The sequence below is a fragment of the Limulus polyphemus genome, unplaced genomic scaffold (assembly GCF_000517525.1).
Source record: "Limulus polyphemus unplaced genomic scaffold, Limulus_polyphemus-2.1.2 Scaffold97, whole genome shotgun sequence".
In the NCBI taxonomy this organism is placed as follows: domain Eukaryota; kingdom Metazoa; phylum Arthropoda; class Merostomata; order Xiphosura; family Limulidae; genus Limulus; species Limulus polyphemus.
In genome coordinates this window covers 912,932-928,166 of record NW_013665707.1, presented here as the reverse complement: position 1 = coordinate 928,166, position 15,235 = coordinate 912,932, and the positions used below count along the sequence as shown (strand labels likewise).

The following is a 15,235-nucleotide window of genomic DNA, read 5'->3' as shown; positions in this document are numbered from 1 at the left end:
CAACCACTGATGTAGTCTCTCTTTTTGTTCATTTTCTTTCTCCTCCAACTACTGCTGTAGTCTCTCTTCTTGTTTCTTTTCTATTTTCTTTCTCCTCCAACTACTGCTGTAGTCTCTCTTCTTGTTTATTTTCTTTCTCCTCCATCCACTGCTGTAGTCTCTCTTTTTGTTCATTTTCTTTCTCCTTCAACCACTGCTGTAGTCTCTTTTCTTGTTTCTTTTCTTGTTATTCTTGTTTCTTTTCTTTTTCCTCCAACAACTGCTGTAATCTCTCTTGTTTATTTTGCTGTTCGAGCTGCCACTGTTGCAGGTTTTCTTGCAACTGCTGTTGTCTCTCTTCTTGTTTCTTTTCTTTTTCCTCCAACAACTGCTGTAATCTCTCTTCTTGTTTCTTTTGCTGTTCTTGTATTGCTGCCATCAAACCTGCTAAGCTGTAGTTTGATTTGCCATCTCTCGTTTCCATTTTCTTTTCTTTTTTCCGTCCCACTCTCTGACACCAATTTGTTATGTCTCGTTGGTTAATTTCCCGTAGAAATTATCCCCGTGAAACTTCAGCGATATAAGTTATTTCTTAAATAAAACAAGTTTATTCTTTCTCTATACAACTTTGCAATACACTTACTTTTCACAGTCACTTTAAGTTAAACACACGCTAGAATTCACAACGATTCACGTACTTTACTTACGGCTTGACTCGATTATCTGTCTCTATATCTCTCTGTCTGCAATACAATTATTGCCGTCATTTTATTTGCCGGCTTATATACTAAAATAGAGGGCATCTAGCAAATACTGGATTATTCGTGAAGTTCCCCGATCCTTGTAGAAACTCATCACGTGTTACCAGAGTCACGTGACTTGCGCTGTCGTAACAATACTGACACATTTGATCTGAAGAAGGCCTCAGTATAGAAGCCAAAACGTCGACCTACTCTAAAAACAGGCAGGAATAGTACAGTTAAGCCAAATCTCTACTACGTTTACATTACCTATAATACCCATGAAACATCACCTTTCTTTATTCTCTAGCTTTACTGTGCGTTGAATTTCATTAGTACCAATCTTATATCAGCTATCATACAGAAAAGCCTTATCTATATCTTGGCTCTTCTTGTTTCCTCTACACTTAGAGTTTTGTGGTTGTCAATAATGAAAGTTAAGTAACATTTTTAATTCTGGAAGTCTGTTACAATTGCACTTTGTTTTTATGTTCCGTGTTTTAGCAAGTCAGATTTAAATTGTAAATTTCTGAGTTAAAAGTTAGTGCTCTGTTAGAATACATATGATGAAATAAAGATTGTTTATTGTTCATTCTCATATTGTTATATATACACGACTGTTTCCATTTAAATTTAATGCGAGAGTTATGATTTAGATAGTTATATAGCGTGAGTGTTAAATTTAGTTATTTTTAGAAGTGATAATTTATCGCAGGTTTGTTTACGTAACTGCTTATGAATCATATGTTCTGTAGTTCAATAGTTATGAATTGGTGATTTTTATATTATTGCGTAATGTTACTAGAACCTTCTGAGTTTTTCTCGTTGTTTTAATTTAGTATTATTGCATCATAATATCTCGTAGTGTATGAAACGTTCTAGGCTACTGTTGGGGTATAAATATGCGTTGAAATTTAATTCGATATTGTTAGATATAGATTGCGAGTTTAGCTATAAAGAATGTATAGTGGCGATTTCTAAAGTGAAAGTATCACAGACTGTATTATAATAACATAGTAGAGAAGAAATAATTTGTCTTGTCAATTGTGTTCTAAAGTAATTGTACCAACTTGTGTGGACAAAAAAAGAGACAATTATTTAAAGCTCTGGATACACCTGTGATAATCAACAGTGTAAAGAACATTTGTATATACGTTTGACTTGTTTTAATATATTATTTTAAAACAAGTGGACTGTGTGCTGCTCGTTTATTGCTGAAATTTATCGCCAACAATTCACAGACACTTACTATAAAGAATCCGGCCCATACATAAAAACCTGACATATATCTTGGCATTTATGTTGTTTATTTGGTACATGTATTTATATCAATATTACTCAGTTATATTGACAAACTCCTTCCCAAAAATGTGTTCTACAATCAGCTCTCTGATGATAAATTAAATCCTGCATTTCTCTATTACCGTGGTTAAGATATATCTGTTGTCACTTGTATAAACAATAATTCTATAAAATAAGTTAAAGACTAGGATTTGATTGTTCAGGATTTGACTGGTTTATTGCTTTCCCGTGAACTGTTCAATGAATTTTTGTTTTTGACTGTTTCTCTTCTCAGTTTATTTATAGTAAGCCACTGTGCCTGAGTGTGTTTACTTCCAGCAGCATGCTGATTGTGATCTAAGGAACTGACACCATAAAGGAGATCTGTTAGATGTGAAGTGTTTCTCCTCACTGTTACAACCTCTCAACGACTTATTCTCTGTCTGTTAGCTGCTAGCTGACTATCAGGGACTTCTCTAGTCCCCAAACCAACTGTGCTAATCATAGTCCCAGTGTGAAGTGATTACAACATTGAAACGCCGAAGTTGGACTGCCAAAGCAGACAAAGGATATTAGCCCTAGAGAGCCCAGTTTGGTTGATCTTTCCACAGAGTTATTACTGACATATGTAGCATTCATGATGGGCTGAGCAGGATGGAGGACAGATTGTGAGTGATTGAGAGCTTTTTGAACATGGCATAGAAAGGGAGGCAGTGGCAGGTACAACAATGATTTTATTTTTAGTTTTGTACGAGATTTGAGTTGTTTTTTGCTAGTTGCATTATTTTCATTTTGTCAAAATGAAATATTTTTTATCTTCCCATTATTGTGAGACTTAGTGCTCACCTGTTGATTCCAGTTTGCCTAAGAATACCACGAAGGCAAACTTTAAACTAGTAGACCTTGAATCGGATATACAAGTGACTTGGAAAGAAGGCACAACTTGTGTGACTTAGTTGATAAAGTGTTCTGTTTGACCACAACATTTCCAAACCAATTTGGTATATCCACATACACAAATGTGAATATTAGAGCTGCCAGAGTTCTCTCCTCAATCTTGCTGCTTATCATACATTACGACATAACCCTATATTGACACTGATAAATGCAGGCTTTCATCTTAACAATGTAGAGAAGCTTGAGATGATGTGAGAGAGACATATCTAAAGTTCTACATTGGTATGCTCTTCGAATAACTGGAAGTAGTGATTATAGACAGTGGTTCTGGGGCTGGTATACTTGGAATGAATGTGTTTCAGAGTTAGAGCACAATCTTAACCTGTAGGATAGGTGAGTTGTGACTTTTTATATTGGTCGTTTACTGTTGACTATCCCAGACACCGCATTAGTAGATAGAATTGGAATATTAATCTATATAATGATGTAATATTTCTTCTTCATATTTAAGTTAAACACCCAGGAAGGCTGAACGTGTTCATGCATGGATCTGCTGCAACCATGGAACACGTGCTACACACAAAGTGTTCCCTAACCATATTTGGTGCAGTAATGCATTGGTCTTTGTGTGAGAAAAGTACCTTAACTGATATATATATGTGGTCATAACAGCAAATCTTTGAATATATATCCCATGAAATGTGAAAGAGAAGTTTTAGAATCTAAAATCTTTATATATATATATATACTGAATCATGAAATGTCACTAAACTCCTGGAGCAATTAAAGTATTTAGTGGAAACCTCTCAGGTTGATCTGGATGTTGAACAATTTATGAAACTTTGAATCTCTCTAACGTGTAACATCTCCCGCGATTTATTGGGGGAGGTATGGATTAGGCCATTGTCTCATTAGATCAAGACAAATAAAATATATATTCAGGATTGAGTCTTTTTCCATTCTATACATATTTCTAGGGAAAGTGAAGTATCAAGAGGGAGAGTTTTCATGAATAATAAATGTTTTTATTATTTATAACCACAATACAGTTATAAGTGAACCTTTAATATGGATTTACAGGGTAATTATACAATAATTATTACTTTAAATCCTTCGTATGTATGCCTACATATCGCTATATAGAAATAATATTAAAAAGAAGAACACTTAAAGACCTTTAGGATCATTTGAGCTAGAGGTAATTCCTGTAGTGGAAGTATAAACACGTTGCAAGACTTGCTCTTCTGCTACTTGTGAACTAACGAATCTCTAACTGCACTGTTCTGAGTAACAGTTTATAAATTATACATTTTGTGGGTCACTTAAAGCTTACTATACATACTCACTACTCTTTTGGCCTCAATTAAGATATATTCAATTAGAAATGAAGTAAGAATGACTTTGTATGAAACAGAATGTTTGGATAACTTGAGCATTGAGAGTAAATCACAAATGATTTTTATAGCCTTCCACTGTTCTGTGTGTTTATAATTAATATGATATCCTTCTCACTGATAATTTTAAGTGATGTTTATAATCATAGCCTCAGCTATGTGAGTACATATCCCTCGGAATATGTGATAACAAAGCAGGATTCGCAGAAGGATATGAGTTCACTATCAGCAAAGCCAGCTGTTACGTATATAAAGTCTCTTCAAGTCATAGCAGTCACATTATATAGGTTGCTTGATTGATAAAATTACGTCACGTTGGTCTCTTAATTGGTACAAGATAATAATGTCCAAGGTTTTTATCCTGCTTTGTTGCCTAGGTAAACATACATGCTTAACACATCTTATCATTTGTACCACACCCAATATAAGCCAAATACCAGCCTTAAAAGAGCATTTAGTACTGTTTCATATCTATTTTATTTATTTAAATAACTTATACCTTAAATAAATTTTTCACTCTTACCAGTTTTTCTTGAAAATGTTTGATACCATTCGAAAAGTTTACCATAATGTGTATATATATATATACTCTTGCTTGGTTAATGGTGTTTATGTTCTTTCCGTTAAACTATATTATGTTGAATACACTACAGTACCTCGACATATACCATTTATGTATTTAGCACTAATATTAGAAATACTTCAATACACGTTAATGTGCAATACTAATAACGTTTGACACATACACTTATTAATAACGTTGACACAAACCATAAATAATAATTAAATACTGAAGCCAGTATCATTTCCATAACCACTGTAATTGAAATCGGAATGCTAAATGTTCGTTAAGTTAATTTTTACACATGTACGGAAATCTTTGCACTAATTATATCATTGAAGTTTTTTACTATGTTGGATTTTCCCCACATTTTACAGTGCACTTCTCTCCTTTTTGGAACTCTGTGACATAACTTAATATTTCTGCTATACAGCCCATAGGTTTAATGGACGTACAGTGGGATGCAATTCACAAGAGTGCAAATCATTATCGCTCTCGTTACGTTTTAACAACACTTGTGGTCGTAGATAATTAACTGGATACTCTCGTGGTTCTACTGGATGTCTGTAATTCTCAGAATATTTCATCTCCATCTGAATGGTTTGCTAAGTTTTTTAGTTAAGATGTATTACAATTTATTGTGAAGGGTTGGGAAATCCTGCTTGTTGCATGTAAATACTCTACTGTTTTGACTAACGTAAAACATGAGTTGTTCTTGTTAAAATGAAACCCTGTTTGTTATTTTGAATGATTAAACAATAATTTCTTCTGCTTCTTGGATAATGGTAGATCTTGGAATCATAAGATACAGTAGTAGACTTTATACGGGTGTGTTTTTTGTTTAGTAATTTAACCATAGCTGTTTTGCCTTGTAAGACAACACCTTCAATCTACATAAAAGTCAAGTTTTTGCTGTGAGTGAAAGATGAAATAACTTACTTTGTTGAATTTCGTTGTTTACTTTGTTCAGAACAATTTAACTCCAAAACACTCCTCTCAGCTACATTTTTTAGGGAAGATTATTTAAATTTTTCATAGCTTTTTTCTGCATATCTCTGTTTTGTATATTTGCAGTTTGAATATCGGTTATTTGCACTGTATATGTTTTGCTCACTGGTTTGCTATTTACTGGTAAGTGTGCTGTAGATTGCTTACTTAGTACATAGGATAACCATGTACTCCCTGTTTTCTAACTCTCTTAATTATCTTCAAGTGTTCAGTTTCTACATAGATGCTATATTCACGTACACTCACATCCTACAATTAAAGATATAACTATCCAAAGTCGACAGCGGATTCAGGAAACGTTTTGGAAATAATAAAACTAACACAGACGACAAAGGAATGAAGACAGTTTTTATTTCGTATACACAAACACTAAGAAATGCTGTGTTTTGTTGCTGGTCAGCTTCTTAGCTTGTTTGGAATGACTGAATAAAAATATGACTACACGAAACTATTAAGTTAGACAAACTTCTAATGGGGTATCACACAATCTAAGACTATTCAAATCAATAACCATCCCTATTCAACATATTCGAGAGAAATAAAATAGGCACACACTAATTTATAGAAATTTCTATACTTCCAATCAACTAAAAAAAAAGAAAAAAGATCCACTACCCAGTGGAGCATTGCTAGTGTGATATGTAACCTTAGACTAGAAAAGAATGTTGGTGCAATCTTGCAACCTTTCACGTCATGTTTATGTTTCTTTGTTCTAGCAAAGTTACATTAAAATATCTACTGTCCTCACCATGGGGAATCAAACCCCGGATTTTTAGTGTTGTAAGTCCGTCGATTTACCGCTGTCCCATCGGGGGGCGCGTCATATTTATGAGACCATCAAGTAACTAAGTGCAGAACACATGCACAAAAATAAAACCACGAAATGCGTAAGTATAAAACCACAAAATAAATGAAAACTGAAATTAAACAAAACCGGACATGAAGAAAAAAAAACTGAATAAAACCAGACATATATTAATTTACAATAAACACAAATGAGTACAAAATAAAACAGGATGAAAATTAAAACTTAGTAATTCACAATAAAATAAATCTATGCTCCGGTGGGTCAGAAGTAATGTACGAAATTACAATGCTAAAGTTAGGGGTTTGATTCCTCGCAGTAAACATAGTGCAGATAGCCCATTGTGTAGTTGTACGTGAAGAAAACAACAGCTATCACAATGCTGAACAAAATAAGGGATACTATTTCTCCTTTCGAAGGCAGCCTGTATTATATTTTATTGTTTTAATATCATGATGAAATAAATATTTTTTTTTTCGATTAGAATGCGAAAGTCGTCAAAATCGTTAAATTGCGAGGACTTGATAAGAGAGAGATAACCGACTAACGTTTTTTATTGATCATTTAAGTAGCTTTACACACAAAAACAACAACCACATAAATTACACCGAGGACAAAATTGAAATTTACTGAAAATACAAAATGAAATGCAGCCTGTTAGTATTTAAATTTATTTATGGTATTCTCCAGTTCTCTGAATCCAAAACTCTAATAGTACAATTCTTCTAACCCTAATATCCCATCTCAAGAAAGCTCCAACAATTCTTCTTCTTCTTTCATAGAGAAACAAGTAAGATGTAATGTATGTACTATCCCAGCACGATGTAATGTATGTGCTGTCCCAGCAGGATGTAATGTATGTGCTCTCCCAGCAGGATGTAATGTATGTGCCATTCCAGCAGGATGTAATGTATGTACTGTCCCAGCAGGATGTAATGTATGTGCTCTCCCAGCAGGATGTAATGTATGTACTGTCCCAGCAGGATGTAATGTATGTGCTCTCCCAGCAGGATGTAATGTATGTACTGTCCCAGCAGGATGTAATGTATGTGCTCTCCCAGCAGGATGTAATGTATGTACTGTCCCAGCAGGATGTAATATATGTGCCATCCCAGCAGGATATAATGTATGTGCTCTCCCAGCAGGATGTAATGTATGTGCTCTCCCAGCAGAATGTAATGTATGTGCTCTCCCAGCACGATGTAATGTATGTGCCATTGCAGCAGGATATAATGTATGTGCCATCCCAGCGGGATGTAATGTATGTACTGTCCCAGCAGGATGTAATGTATGTGATCTCCCAGTAGGATGTAATGTATGTGCTCTCCCAGCAGGATGTAATATATGTGCCATCCCAGCAGGATATAATGTATGTGCTCTCCCAGCAGGATGTAATGTATGTCCTGTCCCAGCAGAATGTAATGTATGTGCTCTCCCAGCACGATGTAATGTATGTGCCATTGCAGCAGGATATAATGTATGTGCCATCCCAGCGGGATGTAATGTATGTACTGTCCAAGCAGGATGTAATGTATGTGCCATCCCAGCGGGATGTAATGCATGTGCCATCCCAGCAGGATGTAATGTATGTGTCATTCTTTACAGTAGAAATGGTAAATGCACTCGTTCCTTTACTACCAGAATACACTTGACAAAGCATCTGTGAATGTTCAATCCATATGGCTTCTATGAATCAGTGCACATTAAATTACATTAACTAAATATATTGACTGTGTTGGATCCTGGCAACAAGCTTGCCAGTCAATAGGAGCAGCCATTTCGTGTACATGTGAGTTTCTTCCACCAGCTACAGATCTAATGGGACTAAAATTGAAATCTAGTACATTAAATCAGTTACTGGTCATATACCTTAGAAACTGTAACCAATGCTTGAAGGTTTGTAGCTAGTTTGTTTAGTGGCACAACGGTAAGCCCGAAGGCTTATAACGCTAAAAATTGTGTTTTGATATCCGTGTCAGGCACATCCAAGATAGCTCATTGTGTAGTTTCGTGCTTAAGAACAAACAAATATTAACTTGCTTTCTGACAATAAATAACTAAAATCGTTGACAAGTTTACAATTAAATTCACTGCTATATTTTATAGCCAACATGAATCTTACCTTATCATACTACAAATAATTGTACTTAACACTAGTTTCGTGTATAACAATTACTTTGTTCATAAATAATACCGAGTTCAAAAATAATATAAATTTAAAATTAAATATATTTTTAAATCCAAATTACCAGATAGCCATAGATACACCATATTTCATTTCATTCTAAATGTTTGTTTGTGATTAAGCACAAAGCTACACACCACGGGTATCGAGACCCGGTTTCTAGCGTTGTAAGTCCGAAGACATACGGTGTGCCACCGGGGGGGGGGGGGAGGAGTCATTCAAGTGAACAATTCGTTATGATTTCTTTTTATAAAGGCAAAGTCAGAAAATCTATGACTGCAAAAGATGCAAGCATTATTCTTTTCTTGCCTTCTGTGCGATACTCGCCGCATATTAGGAGTCCAACTAATGTTGCCTCATGTGAAATTCAGAGGGAGTAGACTTTTAATGCCACATTATATAATTCGAGTTGTGTTCGTATCTTATCATTGTCATGGATTTGATGGAAAAAAACATAAGTGCCAGTTGCTGAGAGGGATCCCGAGTCTTTATTGAAAGTATGAGAAATCAAAGCCGCGGTTCAGCCGGAGTATGTTGATCCCAATCGTCCACAGACTCTTTGCCTCAAACTATTGTCTCCATACATTCATCGTTCTCTTCAAGTATCAGTTCCATACTTCACGGAGACCAGTTTCAGTTCTATACTTCACGGGAACCAGCATCAGTTCTATTCTTCAAGGGGGACTAGTTTCAATTCTATACTTCATGGGAACCAGTTTCAGTTCTATGTTTCACGGTAACCAGTTTCAGTTCTATACTTCACGAGGACAAGTTTCAGTTCTATACTTCACGGGAACCAGCATCAGTTCTATACTTCCCGGGGATCAGCATCAGTTCTATACTTCACGAGGATCAGTTTCAGTTGTATACTTCACGGGAACCAGCATCAGTTCTATTCTTCAAGGGGGACCAGTTTCAATTCTATACTTCATGGGGACCAGTTTCAGTTCTATACTTCACGGGGACCAGTATCATTTCTATATTTCACTGGTACAGTTTCAGTTCTATACTTCCCGGGGATCAGCATCAGTTCTATACTTCACGAGTATCAGTTTCAGTTGTATACTTCACGGGGACCAGTTTCAGTTCTATACTTCATGGGGACCAGTTTAAAAACACGTTTTCTCTACATATGCTGTTTTAAAGCACAACCTTGAGGCAAATTACTATTAAAGTGACTTGTACAATATAGTTTTAGTAGTATATTAACAATGTTTACTCATTTGTTGTTTAGTGCAAAGCTACACAATGGGCTATATGTGCTCTGCTAGCCGCTGGTATCGAACCCCCGATTTTTGCGTTATAAGCTCTCAGACTTGCTGCTAAGCTATCGGGAGGAGGAGCAGTAAATTAAAAACAACGGTTTGTTTGTTAATTTACTACTGTGTTAAAATAATGCGCTTTCTTACATAAGTAACATTATTCTTAGGACAATATCTTTAGTATTACCTACAAAAGTCGAAACAATATATTCATTGCATTTTATTATAAATATGTTTTGTTTTTGTGACGCGATGGCCCTTAACACGTTCGCTGCCATGTGCCCCACCTATGGGTCACAACCGACTTTTTGTTAGGGACCGCGTGACACACCGGTGGGTCACATATTACAAGTGGCTAATATTACAAACGTGTGGTTAACACGAGGGAGGGAATTTTTAAAACTAGTGGTGGAAGTGAACGTGTTAATGATGGTGCATCATTGCTCCTCATGATCATCAGCTTTGTAGTATTACTTCAGTCTTCAGTGCATCTGTGTTGCTTCTAATATTTGATTTTCTTAAGGTGTATTTTGAATACTTAATAACATCAATAAAGTGAAATGATATTCAGTGTGTTATATGGTTCATTTCAAGAGTAAGTAAAGTTTAATCACCGTAATAATGTTAAATGATAGAAGAATCCATAAGATGTTGGAAGGTTATGACAATCACGATAAGGGTTGTAATGACGCAGCGCCAAGTCAAAATAAAAGAATACTTTATAGTTTGTTTGCTTGTTTTCGGATATTCGCGCAAGGCTATTCAGGAGTTATCTGCGCAAGCCCGTCTCCGATTTTAAGTTGATAGCCCAGAAGAGAGGCAGTTAGTCAACAGCACCCACCGCCAATTCTTGTCTGACAGAACAGTGGGATTTGACGTAACTGGAAGGAGCATGACGTCATTGTATCGTAAGCTAAACCGCCTCCATCTTACTGGATTACAGAAGTAAGAGTTAGAAATAAGCTGACACAACGTTATACTGAATGGACCAAGTAGAAAATGAAGGCAAATCTCGCAGACTTTAGGCTCCTCAGTTGTAGATACACTATTATTCTGCAAATATTTTAAACTAGATTTCGAAGGTGGTGTTGCTAATAATTTCCAGTATAAGCGTATTGTTTAGTATTAAGGATTCAGTTTATTTTTTTAGAAATTGAAAGACAAATAACAGCGTTGTTGTGAAACAAGAACTGTACATAAGAAACAAAATCGTTGAAAATTCGAAAACTCAGTACAAAACTTGCTACCCGGAAGCTCACTCTTCAATTATTAGCAGGTTATCCTTCAAATCGACAATTCCAATTGCCGATTAGGCCTACTTGCTGTGTACTTTGTCTACATAAGTTGATTTTAATAAGCAATCTTATCGGACAGTCGTTCTCACTTAGAAGCTTATAACCGAGTGATACGTGAATGTACAGTAGCCTAAAAGAGTATTCGAAACTGGTATAGAAACTCTCCAACTTAACTATTCAGAGACTTTCTCATTTATAATTTCTTAAGTTTGAATTCTATAACACTTCCGAATGGATTATCTTTTTCTTGCTTAAATGAGATTAAAAAACAAATTACATGTTTGCATCATCCAACTATAATAGACTTCTAAACGAATCTTGTAAAATATATTTACAAATAATAACTCATATACGATATCTTTTAAAATATCTAACTAAAACAAAAACTAGTTTTTTTTTTTTTAGTTTGACTTGTTCGTTTGCAATTTCAAAAAGTCTTAGTATAAAATGATAAAAACCCTATAACCCCAGCGCTTTCGAAAGCGCTCGGGTTATAGGGTTTCTAATGTTCACAATTTATTTTACAAAGCAGAGGAGCAAGTAGTACGAATTTGAACGTAAAAATATTAATTAGAATAATTACAATTTGCATAGGCAAATTTCATATAAATGCATATCGAATGTTCATGAATATATATTTATGCTGGGTGAATGAACCACTTTAAGTGCACTTCCTCTTAGACAAATTTATTTAGCATATATATTTCACTACTAAAATGTTAATTCACAAAGCAGGGTTTATAGAAAATAAAGTTGACAAAACTCCTTCTTTTCATACAACACCTTTCCTGTAAATATTATGTTAAATTATAATAGCAGTCAGTATGTCGCATGCTATTTTATTTCGAACGTAGTATCGCTATTTAAACTTGGATTTGGGGGAAAGTGTCAGTCATGGGACAAGACGTGAATGACAGAATGTTGCGCAATATAGAGAAGGATTTTTTTTTTTTATCCTTACCATGAAAGGAATAGTTTGTTCAATTCATGAAGAATATGCGAGCCTTCCACCACTGGAGTGTTCAGGAATATGAATTTCCCTTCGCCCGAGAGAGGCCGTGTCGCCAAGACCAGATTAAGGTTTAGCGAAGCCATAGGCTTGTTCGTTTGTTTTGAATTGCGCGCAAAGCTACACGAGGGCTATCTGCACTAGCCGTCCCTAATTTAGCAGTGTAAGACTAGAGGGAAGGCAGCTAGTCATCACCACCCACCGCCAACTTTTGGGCTACTCTTTTACCAACGAATAGTGGGATTGACCGTCACATTATAACGCCCCCACGGCTGAAAGGGCGAGCATGTTTGGTGTGACCGGGATTCGAACCCGCGACCCTCAGATTGCGAGTCGAGCGCCTTAACCACCTGGCCATGCCGGGCCGAAGAAGCCATAGGCTCAGGTAATGTTTTCGCAATAATAATAACTAACTCTTGCCTCTATTCTGCTAGTTTTACGAACCATAATTTGTTTTTACTTGGGTGACCGGCGGGGCCCTAGGTAGCCTATGCGTTAATCCAGTACTGCGTTAAGCAGTGTTGATTTTAACCCACAGATAGAAAAAAAAAGATGTAAAATTGAAATCCAAAAATTCAAAATAATAAAAACAAAAACGGTAAAAAAGAAGCTAATTTATAAAATAATATGTGTGACTGAAAAACTGACGCAGAAATTTGAGTTATCTAAACGTTTATTCCTATGCCGTTAACTAGCATCTCCATCTTTTTACACTGTTGACAAGGAAATAAAATGGAACAGTTGCAACTAACACTTCGTCATATGTTCCAGAGTAGATATAGATACGCTAGGACTTAGAACAATATCTAAAAAACAACATAAAACTATCGAACATTCCTGCAATAAAGCTATGTTTTAAAACTTTTTTCAACGATACAAAAGATCAATTATTTAAATAGCTTAATCTAATTTTACTAAATTATTACATATTTAACTTTTTTTAAAGTTTACATTCAGAATCAAAAAGTAAATCTCACACTAGCATAAGAACAAGTTGTCATTAATAAAGACAAAATTTACCAATTTTTCAAGAGATTTATTTCACCTTAGATATAATTTCATTCATATATTTGACGCAAAACGCAATGGCTGTTAATTAATCTCTATCTATTCATATATGTAGCATTATTTTATAAGTTTCAATAATAATGCATTCTGAAGTCTTAAATCGAAAAAGTTTATTTAGCAAGAGTGCATGCATATACATTTAGTGCGTGTCTTTAACAAATTTAAAAGTAACATAACATTTACATGTTTAGACACTTCTTCTAATCAAAAACAGTTCAGAACATAAAAATATTATAATTAATATTTCAAAAAATCACCTTCTCATTTATCTTATTTCGTTGCAATACCTGTTATTTGGATCTTCAACAATCGCACATTTTGCACCTACAGAAAAGTTTTCTAATACTGTTTTCTGTATAGTGAACTGAATGAGGGAAGTAACGAAAGAATCATTTGTCTTTGCGTTATTTTTAACACCAGCTGTTTGTATATCGTCTAATATACAGAGTTGGAGTCAATATATAGAATCTGTCAGTTGGAGAAATAATGTAAGTGAATCTGTACAGAAAATGCGAATGTAAAGATATTGGTTCTAAAAAGCTTCCTTGAATATATATATATATCCTAGAGAAAGCAGATTATTAATTGGGCAAACTTTCCCTACTGAAATTATTCACCAAACCTACACTACGTTTTACGTATTATTAGATAGATCAAGCTTTGTACCATATATATATATAGACATACATACACACACGCGTGTATGTGCATTCTAAACACTAATTTTCCTAACAGACACTTTACAACGGCATATTGCTGGTAACATCGTGCTGCTATTGAAAAAGGAACGAACAGACGATAGTACACGAAAAGATATGTTGGTGACCTTTGAACTATCACGTTACCCTTTAAGTTTAACATTAACTTATTTATTAAACCTGTTTATATACAAACTAACTGTACAAGTAACATCAATTACTGCCATCCTATACACCCCTTAGTAATAAGGCTCTTGTGGTTTTTCTTCGTTATCAAGGCAAATTTACCTAGTAATTATTCTGAAGTGAGATCGCCACTCAAAAGCTTCACATTACACTATACGGTGGATACAGTTCACTATCTACAGGTTTGCCAAGTTGAGAACTGAAATAAAAATACCTTTTTAACTATGTACAGATAGTCAGTCCTCAGTGGTCTTTCTTTACGTACATACAGAAACACAAAACTCACAAACAACATCTACAAAACTTCTTCACAGCTGAAAATATTAGTTTTATAAATCAAAACCCTGTATTTTTACCCTTCTTATTTAGGCTCTACAGCTTCTACTAAAAATTGGTTCATTACTAATATGTTTCAGGTTGTAAAGATCACAGCGATATACAACATGGTTTGTATTTTCATAACCAACTTTTAAAGAACAACGACAAATAAAAAGTTAATTCAAGTTAACCTTCAATCATGTACCATAAATTTGAATGTTGTTTACAAACTCTTTGCTTATACATTTACATGTATATTCAGCATTACTTACTCATAAATTATAAAATAATTGATAATAATAATTATTACTCATTCTCCATGTGAGTCTGGCTTTACCTTTTACATAAGGGTTATTTTAACTACAGAAACATTTTCTGGGAAGAGGAATGTCAAAACAAAGATATTTATGTGTATATATCCTGGAATCTGACATGAACGAACTCAAGAACTTATTAACTGAAAATAAAATACTGATTAAAAATGGAAGTGTTGCAAGTGTAAAAATAATTTAGCACATAGTCTTATAAGTCATAGGAAAACTTATAAT

At 34.7% G+C, this 15,235-nt stretch overlaps 1 protein-coding gene across 1 annotated transcript; it reads left to right on the top strand.

The window, feature by feature from the left end:
- Positions 1–4,292: 4,292 nt before the first annotated feature.
- On the top strand, positions 4,293–9,231 carry LOC106469495 (keratin-associated protein 5-10-like). The gene is made up of 3 exons (XM_013929997.1): positions 4,293–4,338; positions 7,449–8,279; positions 9,107–9,231. The coding sequence occupies exons 1-3, from the start codon at positions 4,293–4,295 to the stop codon at positions 9,229–9,231; spliced, it is 1,002 nt and encodes a 333-aa protein (XP_013785451.1).
- Positions 9,232–15,235: the final 6,004 nt, after the last annotated feature.

Excerpts from the sequence above, each read along its gene's own strand:
- LOC106469495 (XM_013929997.1), top strand. The coding sequence starts at position 4,293 with ATGACTTTGTATGAAACAGAATGTTTGGATAACTTGAGCATTGAGA. Across the intron at positions 4,339-7,448 it reads GGATAACTTGAGCATTGAGA|AGAAACAAGTAAGATGTAAT; the intron begins GTAAATCACAAA and ends CTTCTTTCATAG. Across the intron at positions 8,280-9,106 it reads CATTCTTTACAGTAGAAATG|GCAAAGTCAGAAAATCTATG; the intron begins GTAAATGCACTC and ends CTTTTTATAAAG.